Here is a 20,030-nt window from a genome sequence, read left to right on the forward strand (position 1 = left end):
ATCATTTCTCCATATGTAGGTGAGTGCCAACAGAATGTTTTCGCAATCGGAGGAGAAAACTGGTGAAATTTCATTAGAAGATCCCGTCGCAACGAAAAACGTCTTTGTTTCGATGATTGCCACTCCAATTCGCGTATCATGTCTGTGACACTATCTCCCCTATTTCGCGATAATACAAAACAAACTGCACTTCTTTGTACTTTCTCGATGTCATCCGCCACTCCTAGCCGATGCGGATCCTACACCGTACAGAAATACTCCAAAATAGGGCGGACAAGCGTGGTGTAAGCAGTCTCTTTAGTAGACCTGTTGCACCTTCAAAGTGTTCTGCCAATGAATGGCAGTCTTTGGTTTGCTCTAACCACAATATTATCTGAGTGATCGTTCCAATTTATGTTATTTGTAATTGTAATCCCTAAGTATTTAGCTGAATTTACAGTCTTCAGATTTGTGTGATTTATCGCGTAATCGAAATTTAGTTGATTTCTTTTAGTACTTATGTGAAAAACTTCACACTTTTCTTTATTCAGGATCAATTGGCACTTTCCGCACCATACATATATCTTATCCAAATTATTTTGCAAGACGGTAAACGACAACATCGTCTGTAAACAACCTAAGACGGCTACTCAGATTGTCTCCTACGTCCTTACTATAGATCAGGAACAATAGAGGCCCTATAACACATCCTTCGGGAACGCCAAATGTTACTTCTGTTTTACTCGATGAGATTCCGTCTATTACTACGAACTGTGACCTTTCTGACAGGAAATCACGAATCCAGTCGCACAGTCGCACAACTACTGCGTAGGCACGCAGTTTGGTTAGAAGACGCTTGTGAGGAACGGTGTCGAAAGCCTTCTGTAAATCTATATAAGCACTGATCTAAACTGCATGCTGTGTACCAGTATGATATTTAAACTTGCGTGACATGGCGGTCTGACGGCGGGAAAATTACACTAGGAAACCACTTTCCAACAGTATATGCACTAATATTTACGCAAAAACAAAAACTTACAGTTATTTTCTATACAGTAAAATATACAGATATGGTTAACTTCCTTGGAGAAGCACGTGGGAAAGAAAAAGAAAAAAAAGCAGAAACTAAACTAAACTACTGTGTACTGGACGACTGCTGCTGCCGGCTGGGGTAGCCGAGCGGTTCTAGGCGCTACAGTCTGGAATCTCGCGACCGCTACGGTCGCAGGTTCGAATCCTGCCTCGGGCATGGATGTGTGTGATGTCCTTAGGTTAGTTAGGTTTAAGTAGTTCTACATTATAGGGGACTGATGACCTTAGAGGTTAAGTCCCATAGTACTCAGAGCCATTTGAACAATTTTTGAACAACTGCTGCTCTGTTACGGCTGCCAGTGGGTCTGCTCAGCTCGCCGTATGGCGGTATACTGCAGAGAGCTGGTGAGTGAGTGTGGTGTGGCTGTTGTGTGCAGGAAAGCGGTCCCGGGACTCCTGGCGGCTGCTGCGTTGCCTGTCCACTTCCTCAGAGCAGTCCCTGGACCAGCTGCCGCCTTGCTACCTGCCGGAACCCATCACTGCAGACTCGTCCAAGGAGCAGGTCTGCCCACGCCGCCCAAATGGAGAGGCCATCACCATGCTGCCGGTAAGAGACTCCACCAGCCGGCTGCTGCGTCCTACACTAGTCACGTACTTACCTACTTGAGCAGTACCATGCATCCCCCAAAACTGATAATGAAATAGCTGTCAGTTCGCAACACCCTCATTAATGTTCATGCAGCTACACATAATGAAGAAATATTCGCAGATTTTGGCATCAAAGCGTGATTCCTTCTACACTGCCCTAAAAAAACTGAAGCACCCAGAAGGGGATGATGAAACTAAATGAAACTTCATGGGTTGATGAAGTGTGTAATGTTATTTTGGTGATTAAAAAATCGATTTAAATTTACACAGAACTTGGCAGTATGGACCCAATTATCAGTATGGTATTCACCCGTTCTGGCTTGGATGCATGCACCGGTTCGATAGGGAATAAGATCGAAAAAACTTGTATCCGTCCTAAGGGAAACTGGTGCACAACTGTTGCACAACTGTCCTTGATATCCTAGATATTGGCACTGGGCATACTTGACATCTGAACTGGTCAAACACATATTCTATCGAGGATCTAGGGAACTAGTTGGTCGTGGGAGAATCTCAACATACCACATGCAGATCATAGAGACATGTGCCGTATGTGGAGGAACATTATCCTGTTAAAAAAATGGCCCCACAATACTGTTCCGTAAGAGGAGCACATTACGTTTGTGATGTAAAGCAGAGCCGTCAAAGCTCCCTGCATCATTACCGTTATGACCAGAGGTCAATCCAGTGTCTTGCCACACCATGATGCCAGCGATAACACCGCTTTGTCTCACCAAAATATTGGATGAACAGGACCTAACGCCTGGTTGCCTGTATTCGAACCCATTATGGTTTTACGGGCTAGTGCAGAAACGCAAACCATCGCGGAACACAATGTGAAGCCATTCATCAGCCGTCCATACTTACAGATCATGGCATCAATTCAAAGGCAGTGTTATTACTTTTGTGCTAATAGCAGCCTGCACTTGGGACTGTAATTGCTTAGTCCAGCTGCTCCCAATCACCAACCAATGACGCGGGATGACACAGAATGTGGGAAGGGAGTCCAATAAACTTTAGAACGTTACAAAATACAACGTTTATGATCGTGCCGTGTACTTGCAAACAGCTTGCTATTTAATAACGTTGTGAAGGTTGTACAGTACATGACATTCTACAAAACAAAGAAATAAGTCATAACAGAAATAACATTTTTAGGCCTATTTTCTGTTCCACTATTTATTTCTAAATCATAATTCGTTTTACAGACCAGAATAAAAGTAAGCACTAAAGATGGCATAAAAGTGGCGAAACATGTCCTATCTGCCAATCCTATCTTTCAGTGGAGTTGTGCCAGTAATTCCCTTTCTCCTCAGTTAGATTTTGTATCCCATCGTTAGTTATTCGATCTACCCATCTGATTTTCAGCATTTATTTTTAGTATCAAATGTCAAAACTTTCTGTTCTTTGTCCTAGGTAACTATCGCCAAGTCCATAAAAAGCTGCATTCCGTACAAAGGTTTTCAGGAAAACTTTTTGACACATAAATGTCGGTTAGACGTTTAAACATTTCTCGATTAATAAAACTCCTTCCTTCCCCATCGTCAACCTGCATTACGTATCCTCTCTCTTTTGGCTTTTGATAGTGATTTTGTTACCCAAACAGCAAAATTTGTTCTACAATTTTAGTGTCTCATTTCCCAGTCTAATGTCTTCTGAATCACATGACTTTAATTTACTACTCTCCGTTACTCTTACCTTACAACTATTGGTGTTCATTTTACAAATCATTTTACAGACTCTTTTCAATAAACTCTTTTTCGTTCAGCTGGTGTTCCAAGTCCTTTGCGTTGCACACGACAAATACCACGTAACAAAATATGGTCCTGTACATATTTTAAGTAGGAAAGGGCCATTAAGGAATAGTGTTTCGGGTACACGTTAAACACATTACCACGGGGCGTGAGTTGTGCTTGGGTAGCTCAGTCGAACAGTCTGCCGCCGGCAGTGCTGCGAGGCGGTCACGCGCCAGAGCGCTGCGGGCGAGGCGCGCACGGTGTGTTTGTGTTTACTTCGGCCGCTGTAAGTGCCGTTTTCCTTCTAGACCACCATGGCGCACAACTATCGGAAGAAGACATTACTTTTCAACTTTTGTTCCGACTTCGCCCGACCCAAGGCCCTGGAGGTAGAACGATTTATACGAGATGAAGTTAAAATACCACCAACGGATCTAATTGGTATCCACTTGTCCATAGTTAGCAGTACCGTCTACGTCAAAATGATCAACGATGCGGCGTGCGACAAGGTGCTTCAAGAGGCAAAACGTGGACTGCGCTTCTGTCATTCCGACGGCAACGTCGGACCCGTTACCGTCGATCACGCAGGTCTCGGCACACGGACGATAAGGATCTTCGAACTGCCGTTCGAACTACCTGCAGACGTCGTCATCGAGGCGCTCCGTCCCTATGGCAAAGTTCTGGAACATGTTGCCGAACGATGGGTCCAATTTCAGACCTATCCAGTTTTAAACGGTGTTAGACAGGTCCGCATCGTTGCAGAAACACGTGCCTTCCTATCTACGTATCGGAGGCTCCCGTGCCATTATAATGTACGACGGCCAACCTCGGACCTGTTCCGGTTGCGGGAAAGAAGGTCACCTACGGTCTGAATGCATTCAACGACGTGTCGCGCAGCTCCCGTTGTCGGAAGCGTCCGTCACACCCACGATGACCGCCCTACCGGTCACTTACGCAGCGGCTCTTGCCACGTCTACAGTTTCGTCCAGTCCGTCGCCCGGTCCTTCCGATCGGCACGTCCCACCGTCCCAATCACCAACGGACGGTACAGACGTCCCACCTGACAACCTTGCCGCCGAACAGGCTCCCGCACCGGACGCTGAGGAGACCAGTACATCTTCACAACACCTGTTTGACAATATCATTGTACCCACCGACGCCTTCGAACCAGGTCGACGCTCCTCCTTGCCGTCGTCCGACGTCCGACGGAACACGTGCGCAAACAACGCTCGCCACGTAGGCGCAAACGCCGTCGCCGTTCGCCCACGGGTTCTCAGAGCGTTGCCACCCGCGACGACGAAGACGACACCCAAGCAGCCGACATTTCCACGCAGAGGTCAGTGGACAACTTTCACGATGAACAAGACGTTTCGCAGGACGGGACCACTATGGAGGTCGCCACGCACAATGTAACGATCGGTGCGCCGGTTGAGACACCTGTCTCCCCGCCGACAACTCCAGATCTCTCTCACCACGACGCAATTCCCATGGACATTGGACAGACCCACGGCACAGTAGCATGGGCCGACGACATTGAGGAAGGTGCACCCCCTCCTCCGGTTGAGTTACCTCCACCGGACGAGGCTGCCTGTTAACATCAAAAGCGAGGCATTGCAGCTGATGGGACGGGACTTCCTGACGGTGCCCTCCTCTTACTTCCATTGGTGATGGTAGATGCGCGTCCACCACCACTGAAACAAACATACCGGTTTGCCACACTGAACATCAACATGATCGGCACTGCACCCAAGCTGCAACTCCTATGTGACATGCTTCGGGCCTCTGACGTCGACGTCGCCCTTCTTCAGGAAGTACGCGTTGCCACGCTACCACTAGTCTACGGCTACGACTCATACACGTCCACATGTGATCAATCAGGGCGTGGAGTGGCTTTCTACATACGCGAAGGAATCCCACTCACGGACACGACAATCCTTCCCTGTGGAAGAGGCATGGCTGTTACCATCTTCGACACGCGCGTCATCAATATCTACGCTCCGTCTGGCTCCACGAACCGTCGGCAGCGGTCCACTTTCTTCGGACATGACGTGGCGCCCCTGTTTTCTGGACGCTATGATCGCCTTATCATGGGAGGCAATTTCAACTGTGTCCTCCATCCGCAGGACCAAGTACCAGGTTATTCGCCATGCCCGGCGCTGCTCACCTTAATCGAAGATTTTCATCTAGTGGACGTTTGGGAGAAAATTCATGGCAATACCCCCGGTTTTACCCATTATACAGCACATTCTGCGAGCAGACTGGACCGGTTTTATGTCTCTGCTCACCTCGGCAATGAAGTCGCCCAAGCTGAACGATGGCCCCTTGCATTTTCGGACCATTCCGCCGTCATTTGCTCCCTGGCTCTGCCACCTCAGTCAGTGTGGCGCAGCAGAGGTTACTGGAAGCTTAATACCTCCCTCCTTAATGATCCACACTGCCGACAATGTATTGTCACTACATGGGCGTCTTGCGAAAGACGCCTTCCGCAGTACACATCCACGTTCCATTGGTGGCTCAAATGTGCCAAACCTGCGATCAGAAAGGCCTTCATACAATGTGGCAAGGAAGCAGCAGCATGGCATCGAGACACCACAAATTTTCACTACGCCGTCCTCCGTGAGCTCGATGCGCTCCCTCCATCACCTGACACCCACAGGGAACGACAGCGTACTAAAGCTCGTCTCCTCTCTCTTCAACGTGCACGACTGCATGGTGTCGTGGTGCGTTCCCGACGACAAGACCTCCTCCACGACGAAACCCCGTCCACAATCCATGCCGCATCCGACCATAGTCGTCGACGTCGGCTTTTCGTCCCCAACATCACGACCTCCGATGGTGTTCACCACACAACACAGGCGGCGGTCGTGTCCGCCTTTGCTGAACATTATCGCCAATTTTATGATGATGAACCGATGGCGACGCCCATTCCTGATGATCTCCATCCTTCCCCTGATCTGACCCTCACCGTAGCGGAGTCAACGTCCATGATGTCTGCAATCACCGCAGAAGAGGTGGTAGATGCGATCAACAAAGGGGCGAAGAACAAATCACCCGGACCAGATGGTCTCCCAGTGGAGTTTTACCGGGCGTTCACCACGTTAATGCTTCCTCGCTGGACGGAAATGATTCAGGAACTCTTTACTCCGTCCTTCCCAATTCCACCTGAATTCGTCACTGGCATTCTTCTACCTGTGCCTAAACCGAAGGGAGGGTCTCATGTCTCTGCATATCGCCCCGTTACACTACTGAATGCAGACTATAAAATCTATGCACGCCTCTTAGCAGCGCGCATACGCACTGTCTTACCTACGGTCCTTTCACCTGAGCAGACTGCACGTGGTTATGGGGCCACCTTACAAACAGCCCTAGGAGAATGCCGTGACCTCATTGCACTGGCGTCAGTTTGTCGCCTTCGTGCAGCACTGGTATCCGTCGATTTCACGAGTGCCTTTGATCGCGTTCGACACCCATTCCTTCTCATGGTGGCGACACGTATGGGGTTCCCATTGCTTTTTGTCGATGCCATTCGCCGGTTACTCCTTCCCGCGGTCTCGATGGTACAGGTCAATGGGAGGCTTGTAGGACCGATTCCTATACGCCGCTCTGTGCGTCAAGGATGCCCTATGTCTACTTTACTATATGCCATTGCACTTGAGCCCCTCATCACTGGACTTACCTCTAGACTGCAGGGCCTCACTTTGCGTGACCACACCTTTCACTGTAGGGCTTATGCGGACGATCTCCTCTTTCTCACCTGCTCCTCCACGGAACTCAATGTCGCCATCCAATGGATCCACCAGTATGGACGTCTTTCTGGTAGCATTCTTAATGTCCGTAAATCGACTATGATGCACATTGGACGCGGCCTCCCGGCTATGGTGCCGACCCCACTCCCAGTTAGTGCCACCCTTCGTTACTTGGGTATCGAATTTACGAGCTCCACACACCGCACAGTGGCCCTGGCTTACCGGCGGCTTTTGCAGTCGATTCGGCACCATGTCCGCGGTCAGGTGCACCGTAACTTAAACCAACTCCAACGAGTGTCCTATGTCAACATCTATGTCGCCCCTAAATTGGTACACGTCGCCCAGATCCTCCCAATGCCGTTACTCCTTGGCCGCCGCATCCAATCAGCCTTTGGATATTTCGTGTCAGCAGGGGCACTTTTCAAAGTCCGCTACAACACTCTAACACTGCCTCCTGCAAAAGGTGGCCTCGGACTCATCAACGTGCGGGCACGCTCTTCTGCACTCTTTGTCCACACTCTGTTGCGGCACTGGCAGGGGCCGGTCCCGTCTTTAACACGCAGTCTCTTAGATATCCTCCGACCAGCTTCTCTCGATCCACCGATCAATGTGGCACCCATTTCTCCATTATTGTACTACGTCGCCAATTGTTTCATAGAACTCAGCTACGTTCGGGCCGATCTTCCAGTCACCCGTCCTCCCCGTACAAAAGATTATTATCGTTTGTTTATGCTGTCCAACCCTTGCGACCCCATGGTGCTACAGCGTCCTGACATTAACTGGCGCACGGTTTGGGGGTGTGTGCATGCACCCTTTTTACCGTCGTCTGTGTCTGCACTCTGGTATGTTTTAGTCTATGGAAAATTCCCGACTAATAGTCGACTTTATCGCATAGGACTGGCCACCTCCCCACTCTGCCCTGACTGTCAGCTCGAAGACACCGACGAGCACCGTCTTACGTGCCCCCTGAAACAAAACGTATAGCTCCTCATCCAACGAATCGTGGGCTTTTACCTCCGTGCCCCGCCACCGACGGTAACCCCGGATTTCCTGTTGTTGCCCCAGACATTTCACTACCCTCTTGCTAAGCACCATACCCTAATCTGGTTTCGAGGACAGGCTTTAGAATATCTCTTTCGGAGTGGTCCGCATACAGTCCTTGACTTCTGGTACAAAGTTGTGACCGCGCATAGCACCCTCACCCGAAAACCATCTTACCGACAAACTTTTGCCGGTTATCTCCGCAGCGTCTTCCTTGACCCCCCTCAAAGTTGGGGTGTACCATGCCTACCTGTCACATGATGCAACACCCTTATCCACGTTCTCATGCATCGACCAAAAACAAACACTTTTTTTTTTTTTTTTTTTTTTTTTAAAGGAAGAAGACAGAATATGTTATATCTTGTTGTATTTAATGTTTTTCTTTTTTAATATTTTTTTTTGTTTAACTAACAGTCATTTGTATATTTTTCAATGGTACCTTGAAGAACTCTTGCATAGTGAATATATATGTACTTTTAGTTTGTTCAACATAAATTTTTAAACAAAAACAAAAACAAAAAAAACAGGAAAACAGGATATGTTCTAATTTGTTGTATTTCATGTTATTCTAATAATTTGTTTACCTAACACTCATTTGTATATGTTTAACTGGTACCTTGAAGAACTTTTGCTTTGTGTATATATATATATATATATATATATATATATATATGTGTACTCTCCGTTTGTTCAATAATAAAGATTACAAAAAAAAAAAGACGGTCGCCGGTTCGAATGTAAAAAAAAAAAAAAAAAAAAAAAGTCGGTAGAGCACTTGCCCGCGAAAGGCAAAGGTCTCGAGTTTGAGTCTCGGTCCGGCACGTAGTTTTAATCTGCCGAGAAGTTTCATATCAGCGCGTACTCCGTTGTAGAGTGAAAATTTCATTCTAGATACATTACCACAAGTATGGTTATTCAATTATCTGAGTGTGAATATAATGCAATAGGGATACAGTACAATGGAAACGAAATAGCAAATAGCTGCTGAAATATCGGAGAAAATACGTCTGATAGCTTTTACGAGCTTAATACATATCTGACATCTTAAATGTTATGATGCGACTGCAGCAGGCCTTGAAAAAGGTACGTGTAATTACTTGTAATTTCGATACAACTAATAGGAATTTATAGGGTTTATTTTGCCTTCATGTACTTGCTCTGTTTTCTTATATGACACCAGCGTCCTCCATGCTGTCAGTTCCCTTGAAAGTTCTGTTTCCCCATTATACAGTTCTCCCTCTTACTCCCTCCCCCCACGAAATTGTGTAACACACCACCATTTACCATTTACTTTAGTTCCAAGTGAACAGAATTCGTGCAGTTAGGTTACTAAGTATATAATTGTGATGTTTTCTGCTACTACTCATTACTTTCGCGTTTGCTCTATCTATTTCCTCTCAGTCCATACTCTGTACTCATTATATCCTTCATTACATCCATCAGGACCTTTAATACGACTTTCACTGAGCATGGCAATGTCCGTAGGGAATCTTACTAAATGATACTCTGAGATGAAGAAGTTAGCACAGGAGAGGATCTTACTATGTACTATACCGAGATGAAGAGGTTCACGCAGGAGACTAATGCGTAGTGGTTCACATAAAATCCGACTACTGATATCCCAAAAGAAGAAATTATCCACACTGATCTTTCCCTAATTTCCCCCACTGTGCTATCTGTACATGAAGAAGCAGTGACAAAGGATGTCAGTGTAGGAACTGGAGGATTCTTTAGAAATGTGAGATGTCAAAAGCTTTCTTGGAGCAGTGGTTCCGAAAGTAGGTATTACTAGACTGTAAATGTACTCTTCTTCAATGAGATGATTATGTTAATAGCTTTGAATTCCTGATATTTCAGCGACAGTATACATCAATCTTACAGGTGGAAATGTATTGCTTCAGAAGCCTAGTATGTTTCTTCACTGCATATACTCCGTACATTATTGCCATTCCCTCATAAGAGTGTTACAAGCTTCTGTTATACAGGGTGTTTCACAGTTCATATTTCACGCTGCCAGTGGTTGAGGAGAGGACTTAGTAGATAAACTTCTGATAAGGAAATGTACCGTTTGGCTAGAAAATATATTTTATCATGGATCACATTCAAATCTCCCGCGTCGCGACAGATGCTATATCTGTGGTTACAAAGGGCGAAACGCTATTCCTCAACCCGTTTTCATTGGAAAAAAACCAATAGACAAGAAAACTATTGATCTGAACACAGTAGTCGAAACAAAATGCGATCTAAGCAAGAAATAAAGTATGGATTCCACTTCGGATATTACAACAGAGGAATAACAAAATACAATGTTTTCCTCACAAATCTGTCGCTCAAGAAATTCTGCCAAAGAAATGACGGAAACAAAATTGCTAGAGAATGGTCGATACAGTATTGCCACATAACGGTCCATGGAGCCCAGACCACCGTTACACGACCCTCTTGAGTCACAATGCGAATCTACTACTCCTGGAGATCCGGGACTACCAGCAGTAGAAGCGCGTGGATATTGCGGCCGGTATGGCAGATGCGCCGGCTTATGAGGCCGGTTGACGGATGTATCTTCTGGGACTATTTGCGACCACTTGAGTAGGGCAATAATCCGCTTGTTGATCGTGAACTCTGTCGCTGCGACCGATCCTCGGTGCTCGGACCCAGATGGCCGTTTGCTGAGACACGAGGCTGTGATGTCGTCTCCAGCATCGGCCTCGGTCGTACCGTAAACATCGGCTTTGGTTTCAGTCGCTGTGATGAAGGCATCAAGCATTTCTATTTCATCATGCTGGATACCAACGGCGCATGTGGTAGGGGCGGACGCTGCAGTAGGCACAACACTGAAAGGCGGACGCCGTCGTTAGTCCCTGTTATAAATATGACATCATGCACTTATTCTCTGTTATAATATATATGCATCCATATATATGGAAATAAAAGAAAGGTTCAGGAGTGGAATTAAAATACAAGGAAAAAGGATATCAATGATACGATTCGCTAATGACATTGCAATCCTGAGTGAAAGTGAAGACGAATTAAATGATCTGCTGCACGGAATGAACAGTCTAATGAGTACACAGTATGGTTTGAGAGTAAATCGGAGAAAGACGAAGGTAATGAGAAGTAGTAGAAATGAGAACAGCGAGAAACTTAACATCAGGATTGATGGTCACGAAGTCAATGAAGTTAAGGAATTCTGCTACCTAGGCAGTAAAATAACCAATGACGGACGGAGCAAGGAGGACATCAAAAGCAGACTCGCTATGGCAGAAAAGTTATTTCTGGCCAAGAGAAGTCTACTAATATCAAATATCGGCCTTAATTTGAGGAAGAAATTTCTGAGGATGTACGTCTGGAGTACAGCATTGTATGGTAGTGAAACATGGACTGTGGGAAAACCGGAACAGAAGAGAATCGAAGCATTTGAGATGTGGTGCTATAGACGAATGTTGAAAATTAGGTGGACTGATAAGGTAAGGAATGAGGAGGTTCTACGCAGAATCGGAGAGGAAAGGAATATGTGGAATACACTGATAAAGAGAAGGGACAGGATGATAGGACATCTGCTAAGACATGAGGGAATGACTTCCATGGTACTAGAGGGAGCTGTAGAGGGCAAAAACTGTAGAGGAAGACAGAGATTGGAATACGTCAAGCAAATAATTGTGGACTTAGGTTGCAAGTGCTACTCTGAGATGAAGAGGTTAGCACAGGACAGAATTCGTGGCGGGCCGCATCAAACCAGTCAGTAGACTGATGACCAAAAAAAAAGGCACTTCAGTCTGGAACCACGAGACCGCTCCGGTCGCAGGTTCGAATCCTGTCTCGGGGAAGGATGTGTGTGATGTCCTTAGGTTAGTTAGGTTTAAGTAGTTCTAAGTTCTAGAGCACTGATGACCTCAGATGTTAAGTCCCATAGTGCTCAGAGCCATTTGAGAACAACGGCTGCCAGAAACTGGTACGTTCGCGACTCGGATGGTTGAGCGTGGTGCTCGATGGGGGCGTCGCATATTCGACTTTGAAGCCGACGTCCTTCGCCACTTAAATGAGAACCCGACCATGGGTGCTCAAAACGTTGCCCATGGCGTGGCCTCCTGTAGAGGAAACAAGTCAGAGCTAATTATCTCCACTGCGTAGCGAGAGATATGAAACTAATGCTGTCTTCAAACTTAATTTGCATCCAAACGGTGCTGAAAGGAATGTCGGGAACAGCTAGAGTTGAAGTGCTAGGCGGTAAAATGAATATCAAATGGCTCTGAGCACTATGAGACTTAACAGTTGTGGTCAGAAGTCCCCTAGTACTTAGAACTACTCAAACCTAACTAACCTAAGGACATCACACACATACATGCCCGAGGCAGGATTCGAACCTGCGACCGGAGCGGTCACGCTGTTCCAGACTGAACCGCCTAGAACCGCACGGCCACACCGGCTGGCTAAAATGAACATCATTCACCTTTATTTACTTAGGCCAGGACGGCAGTGGTTAAATGTCACGTCCAAATGACACAACAATCAGCCAAACATATGCAATAAAACAAAGCTGTTGAAAGAGCTGGCCAGATCCCTTACAATATGCTGGCACTACACAGCAGGTCGCCGCTGTCCACAAACACTGGAAGTGCCGACCCACACAATATCCGTCTAGAGTGTTCGCGCAGCCACTCTTTCCGATTAGATTTCATACAACAATTTTATGTGAATACCGGGCAATAACTCCCGTGATTCTTAAGCCCCAATGATTGACAAAATGAAAACAACCAGAAACACTGGTAGTACAAAGAATTGTACAATGCGATAATTACGCCAATAAAAGGAAGCAAATGAATTTAATGTAGGCGAAAAAAAGAATAAAACAGTAATCTACAGTTCAAGTAGGGTAGTTAATTGCCTGTTATGATCCAAGAAATTTGTGAATACCACAAAGAAGAATTGCTGGCCGGAGTGGCCGAGCGGTTCTAGGCGCTACAGTCTGGAACCGCGCGACCGCTACGGTCGCAGGTTCAAATCCTGCCTTGGGCATGGATGTGTGTGATGTCCTTAGGTTAGTTAGGTTTAAGTAGTTCTAAGTCCTAGGGGACTGATGACCTCAGAAGTTAAGTCCCATAGTGCACAGAGACATTTGCATCAAAGAAGAATTGGCTACCGAAGACCGTCAGAACTTATAATTTTAGTAGCAACAATAATCTTAAACTCTTTGGTGGGAACCCGAAAATCTTAGTAACAAGAATTTCTAATAAAGGTAGAATAAATTAAAACTCATCTTTACGCATAATATAAGTATTTATTTCCTAAAACATTTTAACTGCCTACAAGGCGACAGAAAATTCCAGTTCCAGATACTAGGATGGCTAAGAATATCTGGAAAATCCTAGTCTAAACGTGTCGAAACACGGAGAAAAAAATCATACACTGTAGGCTTTCACGCTCGGTATTGTCTTCGCTTAAAACTTCCGGCCTCATAGGCTATAGGCCGACTAACACACGAGTTAGCTAGACACCTTGTCTCATTGCTGCAATCTATGTTGGTGGGACGGACAGGAATATAAAAATTCAGCTAATTTCACTGACAAGTTAAAAGAAAAGAGCGTGGGCCCGGATAATAACCTCGTCAGTTTTGATATTGTGTCGTTACTTATCATGATTCCGGAAAACGAAGATATCTTATGCATAGCAGATATTTTTCCTACCGATATTATGGCATTATTCCGACACTGCCTTACGACAACCTACTTTCAATATAATAGTGAATTTTATGAACAGATTGACGGTGTGGTTATGGGCAGTCCTCTTAGTCCTGCTGTGGCTAACTCGTTTATTGGGCCTTTTGAAAAACGGGTTTAGCAGACTGCCAGTAAGAGACCAGCCAGATGGTATCGCTACGTCGATGACACGTTCGTAGTATGGAAACACGGAGCAGATGAGTTGCATACCTTCCTGAGATATTTAAACAGCATTAATCCGAAAATCCACTTTTACTATGGAGACAGAGAGTAATGAACAATTGAATTTCCTGGATGTGTCTATGATTAAACGACGGGACGGAACGATGGGCCATAAGGTGTATAGAAAGGCAACACATACTGCTCGTTATCTGCATAAAGATTCAAACCATCACCTTAGACAAAAGAGAGGTGTAATGAAAACCTTGGTAGACAGGGGGTACAAAATTTGTGAACCTGTTTATTTAAATGATGAGATTGAACATCTACGGTCAACTTCCGTGAAAAGTATCTGTGCTAGCAAGGATATAGATCGAGCACTTCGCTCTAGGCAGAGAATCAGGAGCAACGACGAACAACAGTCGCCAAACGGCAATCCTTTTCTTCCATTCATTAGTAAGGTCACAGATCGCCTTGGGAAAGTTTTAAGGAAGTACGGGATGGAATGTTTTCAGATCCATCAGGAAAATAAAAAAAATATTTAAGATCGGCAAAAGATGCTAGATACCCTTTGGCTACACCGGGAGTATATAAAATTCCTTGTTGTTGTGGACAGGTTCATATCGGTACCACAAAGAGAAGAGTGAACACCCGTCTTGTTGAACATAAGAGGAATTGCCACCTGGGTCACACGGATAAATCGGCCGTAGCGGAACATATTTACCAGGATGGTGATGGTTCAAATGGTTCAAACGGCTCTGAGCACTATGGGACTCAACACCTGAGATCATCAGTCCCCTAGAACTTAGAACTACTTAAACCTAACTAACCTAAGGAAATCATACACATCCATGCCCGAGGCAGGATTCGAACCTGCGACCGCAGCGGTCGTGCGGTTCGAGACTGAAGGGCCTAGAACCGCTCCGCCAAACCGGCCGGTAGGAAGGTGATCTTGAAATAAAATTCAGCGAGACGAGCGTCATATCTAAAACCTCGAATTATTATGCGCGCATGTATAGAGACGCTATCAAGATTGATAAACACCGTAATAATTTTAACAGGAAAGACGAAGGTGTTAAACTGGATAAAATTTGGATGTTAGCGTTGCGCCGCAAGCGTGACGATCGATTACTTTCAATGGAGAATGTTGGCATTACCAGAGACAATCTTATAGCCGACGCCACGCGATGGACAGTGGTGTCCTTTGCACTGCCTATATAATCAGCGCTTCCTCGAGTTCTCTTCGCAGTTCGCCGCTTTACCTCGTAGGATGTCTCCTGCAGTCGGAGACAAACGTCAGGGGTGAGTTTTATACATCGACCACGGCCTATCAGATCTAAAGTTTTAAGTGAAGACGGAGACATAAAATCTCGTCCGTTCACAGTCGTGTTTCCCACAACACATAAACGTTGTGGGCAGATGTTCACAAGGGTGTCACCAAATCCACTTGCTTCTTACATCTGCCAGGATTAATCTAGGTGGGCCCTGTACGCGTCCGCTACCAGTGTACCAGTGCATCCAACTACAGCTTGCGACCGGTCTTACTACTTAACGAATCCCTTGTTACAGGTGGAAACCCTCCAGACATCACGCCCACTTTCTCTTGTAGTTCGGCACCGGCACAGTACACCACGCTCACCCATGGATGACTCTTCCAGATGTGAGGCCGAAAATGGGGAATGCTGTGCCTTCAAGCTTCACAGAGTGACAGGTTCTGTCCTCTTGGGAGATGCTCCCAAACACACTGCTGGGCATCCAGCGTAGATAACTTCTAACAAGGGAACCTCCCGTTCGCACCCCACTCAGATTTAGTTACAAGTTGGCACAGTGGATAGGCCTTGAAAAACTGAACACAGATCAATCGAGAAAACAGGAAGAAGTTGTGTGGAACTATGAATAAAAATAAACAAAATATACAAACTGAGTAATCCATGCGCAAGATAAGCAACATCAAGGATACTATAAGCTTAGAAGCGCCGTGGTCACGTGGCTAGCGTGAGCAACTACGAAGGCAGAGGTCCTTGGTTCAAGGTTTCCCTCGAGTGAAAAATTTAATTTTTATACAGCCTATACAGGACAAAAGGATCAGGCATTGTCCAATTTTAGTGTGGTAGTATATGTGATTACCATTCCTCCAGGTTGTACACCTCTTGTACAGCCGTTAGATGTGTTTGGTTTTCGGCAAGTGAAATACTTTGTGAAAAGATTCTATGATTTTGCGAAGCTGCGCAGGTACACAGAGCAGTATTGTTTACGTGATCGTGTGTCAATTATCTAAGTTCAGGCTCTCACACACAATAAACTTCGCTCTCCAATATTGCAGGACATGTTCAGATTTGCTTGGATTTGACGGTCTACACAACGAAAAATTTGAAAACGTTAAAAACATATGTTTTGACAGAGCACAGGGAAAACTGTAGCATTCATTTGCTGCAGTTTATGTGACAAACTTTTATGTTCTCATCACTTTTTTGGGAGTGATTATCACATCCACAAGAAAACCTAAATCGGGCAAGGTAGAAGAATCATTTTACCCATTCGCCAAGTGTACAAGTTAGGTGGGTCGACAACATATTCCTGTCATGTGACGCACATCCCGTCACCAGTGTTGTATAGAATATATCAGACCTGTTTTCCTGTGGAGGAATCGGTTGACCTATGACGTTGAGATCAAATGCTTCCGGTTCCCATTGGAGAGGCACGTCCTTTCGTCTACTAATCGCACGGTTTTTCGATGCGGTAGCAAAACACAGACACTAAACTTATTACAGTGAACAGAGACGTCAGTGAACGAACGGACAGATCATAGTTTTGCAAAGTTAAAGAAAGTAAACTTCTCACTCGAGGGAAGACTTGAACCAAGGACCTCTCGTTCCGCAGCTGCTCACGCTAACCACGGGACCACGGCATTCCTGAGCTCACATTCTCCTTGATGTTGCCTATCTTGCGCATGGACTACTCAGTTTGTATATTTTGCTTATTTTTTTCATAGTTCCACGCAACTTCTACCTGTTTTCTCGATTGATCTGTGTTCAGTTTTTCAAGGCCTAACCATTGTGCCAACTTATAACTAAATCTGAGGGGGGTGCGATGGGGAGGTTCCCTCGTAAGGAAAGGCTACTTATGGGAAATGGAACGGCTGGGTACATTTCCAGTCATTGGTTAATTCTCAAAGCTCCATATACTAAGCACCATCGATAACCCATAGAACCGTAGAATCCTGTAACAGCAATTTTTAAACATCCTGTACATTTCACACAGATATATTCCTGAAACAAGTATGTATACTTTGCAGGTGAGCCTGAGCAACAATAGCAACAATGTGAGCAACAGTAGCCTGCGTGACGTGGAGCACGGCGCTCTGGAGGACGAGCTGTCGGCCTATATGGAGGAGCTGAACCGGCGAGAGCGCTGCTGAGAGTTGGAGTACGCGGCGGCGGCCGCCGCGCGGCAGCACCGTCGCCGGCGCCACCGCCACCATCACCACCACCTCCAGCAGCACCACAGCCACCACAGCCCAGACAGCCAGTGTCCGGCCCAAGTAGGCGCGCAGGAGGAAATCTCCCCACCCCCAGACGACAGCGCTAGTCGGCATTCAACTGAGACTTGCGCCATGGCTACTGAGTGCTTTGGAAATTCCGTGGGCTTCAAAAATGGAGAGGAGTCAAACTTGGGAGTCATTCCAACTGCTGTCGACAGTGCCCATAGAGATCCTCCAGGTGTCAGAGGAGAGGCATCGAATACTGGAGATATCCCAGTTCCATCAGAATTCCCCAGTAGAGGTACTTCAGATGTCATTGGTTTGGTGGCTTGTACCATGGAACGACCATTACAAGTGGACACTACGTTTGGTGAAACTGTAACTGTCATTGGAGAACTATCCACTACTACTGAGCTTCCAGTAGTAGCGGATGTTGCTATTGGAGAAGCTGCTGTTGTCAATGGATAGATGCTGAATGTGACACACTACCCTTCTGTGAGGGCTGTTGTCTTTTGAATGACTGCTAGCGTGTGCAACGAGACGTGCAGTGAAAGAGACTCGACTCCTGTTACTGTACAGCCCCCATTATTGACCACGTTCGACGAAATCATGAGCTTAATGTAGGTTAATAGCACATTTCCTGCTATTCCCGACCATTTCTCTGAAAAACCTGTGGGACAAAAATGAAAGCTATGGTAAATTTGTTATTGATGAACATCACTATAATTAATGCTGAGGGTCTCGTAACCTACAGAGTGGATCCTAAAATGCCATTACGAAAGACGGAAATGGTTTACTTCGGCTCGAGGGTACAAAATGTTTGCCTAGGCAACTGGTTGTTACAAACTGACAAGGGAAAGTCTTGGGCATCCTAACGTACAGATTCACCTTTGACGTGTGTCACTACCTCATAGGTGTTTTGTTCTAAAGAAAAAGACTGGTTTAGATAAGTTCATTTACTGGAAACTGTAAATAACGATTCTGCAGTCAGTCAGAGGAATACCTTGATACTTACAAGACGATGTACAGAAGCAATATCTACTCTAAGCCACTCCCAAAGACGTTATCACTAGCCTGAGTGTGGCATGCAGTGGAAATGTTCTTTAACTTAGTTTTATTCAAATATCATGTTCCTCCTCGTTTTAAATGATAGGGGTATCGATGTGTCTCTCTTCTTAACGATGTATCATCAAGAAAGAAAGAAGATGTTGTATGTTTCGTAATGCTCTTGCTTATTGGCTAAATAGATTCACATGACAGTTATTCTAATGGTAAATGAAACTATTGTGGACAGGAAAACCTACCACAGACTGGGATCATTGTAGGTACTACCTCAAGTATTCTTATGTGTATAGCTGAACATATGTTGTCATATTCATAGAGCTGTGTTTGTGATGTACCTGACATGTTGTGTGCTGAATATAATTATGTGTACATAACTGTAATTCCTCTGCTGACACTTAAAGATAAGAATTAATCATGTTGTAAGCTGTTCAACAGCTGTGAGAAGCTGTATCATTGTTGGGTGTTTAGTAACCATATGAAAGGCATATTTATCTCTCCAGAACGATCATTGAGTTTATCGTGTGGTATTTTGATTTGCATCTTACGCAGTTTCTTAAGGCCTGCAGTTCATTTCTCACTTTGAAGTCACACTGCAGCAATGAATGTGTCAAGACTAGCATTTATATATGTCAGTGTTGATGTTTACTGCAGGAAATTCAATAATTTCGGTTATCCGCATCCCCCTTTTAGTCAATCAGCAATGTCATGGTACTGGTATGCATAAAATATTTTCTGAGTGATTAAACGGTTCTTACGGTCTACACAAGCATCTCCATCTTCACATGCTCCTGACTGTAAGGCGACAGACAGTTTCTAATAACGAAAATATATTTTTTCTTTAAAACTGTGACTTAAGTATTTTATATAATTCCTGAAGCCATTTTCAAACATCAGAAATATTCATATGGAGTAATAGCCTACTTGTATAGAAAGTACAGCTGTAATTACAAAGAACACAAGCCCTTCAACATAACAAAACTTCCTGCAATTTCAGAAAGATCATAATTATGGCTGGTTCACTGATTTACTCATTTGATATAAAAATAAAAATAAAATAAGCACGACATATATTAACAAAAGGTAGCTGCAATCTTTATAGCAACTGTTTCATTTTTTATTATTTTCTGTAGCTGTGTGATAATTCTACAATCACAAGACACGTTGGACAAGTGTTTTCCTCATTACAAGATGGTGAGGCGCTTTTTAATTCAAAGTCAAATTTATTTTCGTTAACAGTTGCATATTCTTACGTTTTCTCAGGTGTGTATGGAAACAGGTGAATTAATACGACGCTGCTTCATTATTCTTTCGAACTCTTTATATGTACATTCGTGATGTATAATTTTGTTCATAATCCATTCACAGAAACTGTAGAACATATCAGAAGCCACATTTTTCGTTGGCCCAAACCTAAACAGTGTTGCTAATT

The 20,030-nt window shown here is 45.0% G+C and overlaps 1 protein-coding gene across 1 annotated transcript in view; it reads left to right on the forward strand.

The window, feature by feature from the left end:
• The window catches only part of LOC126455834 (uncharacterized), a 47,993-nt gene extending 28,443 nt beyond the window's left edge, over positions 1-19,550 (forward strand). Inside the window, exons 2-3 of the mRNA XM_050091596.1 lie at positions 1,449-1,618; positions 17,351-19,550. Of these exons, the coding sequence (XP_049947553.1) occupies positions 1,449-1,618; positions 17,351-17,473 (293 nt within the window). The 3' untranslated portion in view covers positions 17,474-19,550. The remainder of the gene's footprint in view (positions 1-1,448; positions 1,619-17,350) is intronic.
• The last annotated feature ends 480 nt before the right edge of the window (positions 19,551-20,030 follow it).

The sequence above is a fragment of the Schistocerca serialis genome, chromosome 2 (assembly GCF_023864345.2).
Source record: "Schistocerca serialis cubense isolate TAMUIC-IGC-003099 chromosome 2, iqSchSeri2.2, whole genome shotgun sequence".
Taxonomy (NCBI): Eukaryota; Metazoa; Arthropoda; class Insecta; order Orthoptera; family Acrididae; genus Schistocerca; species Schistocerca serialis.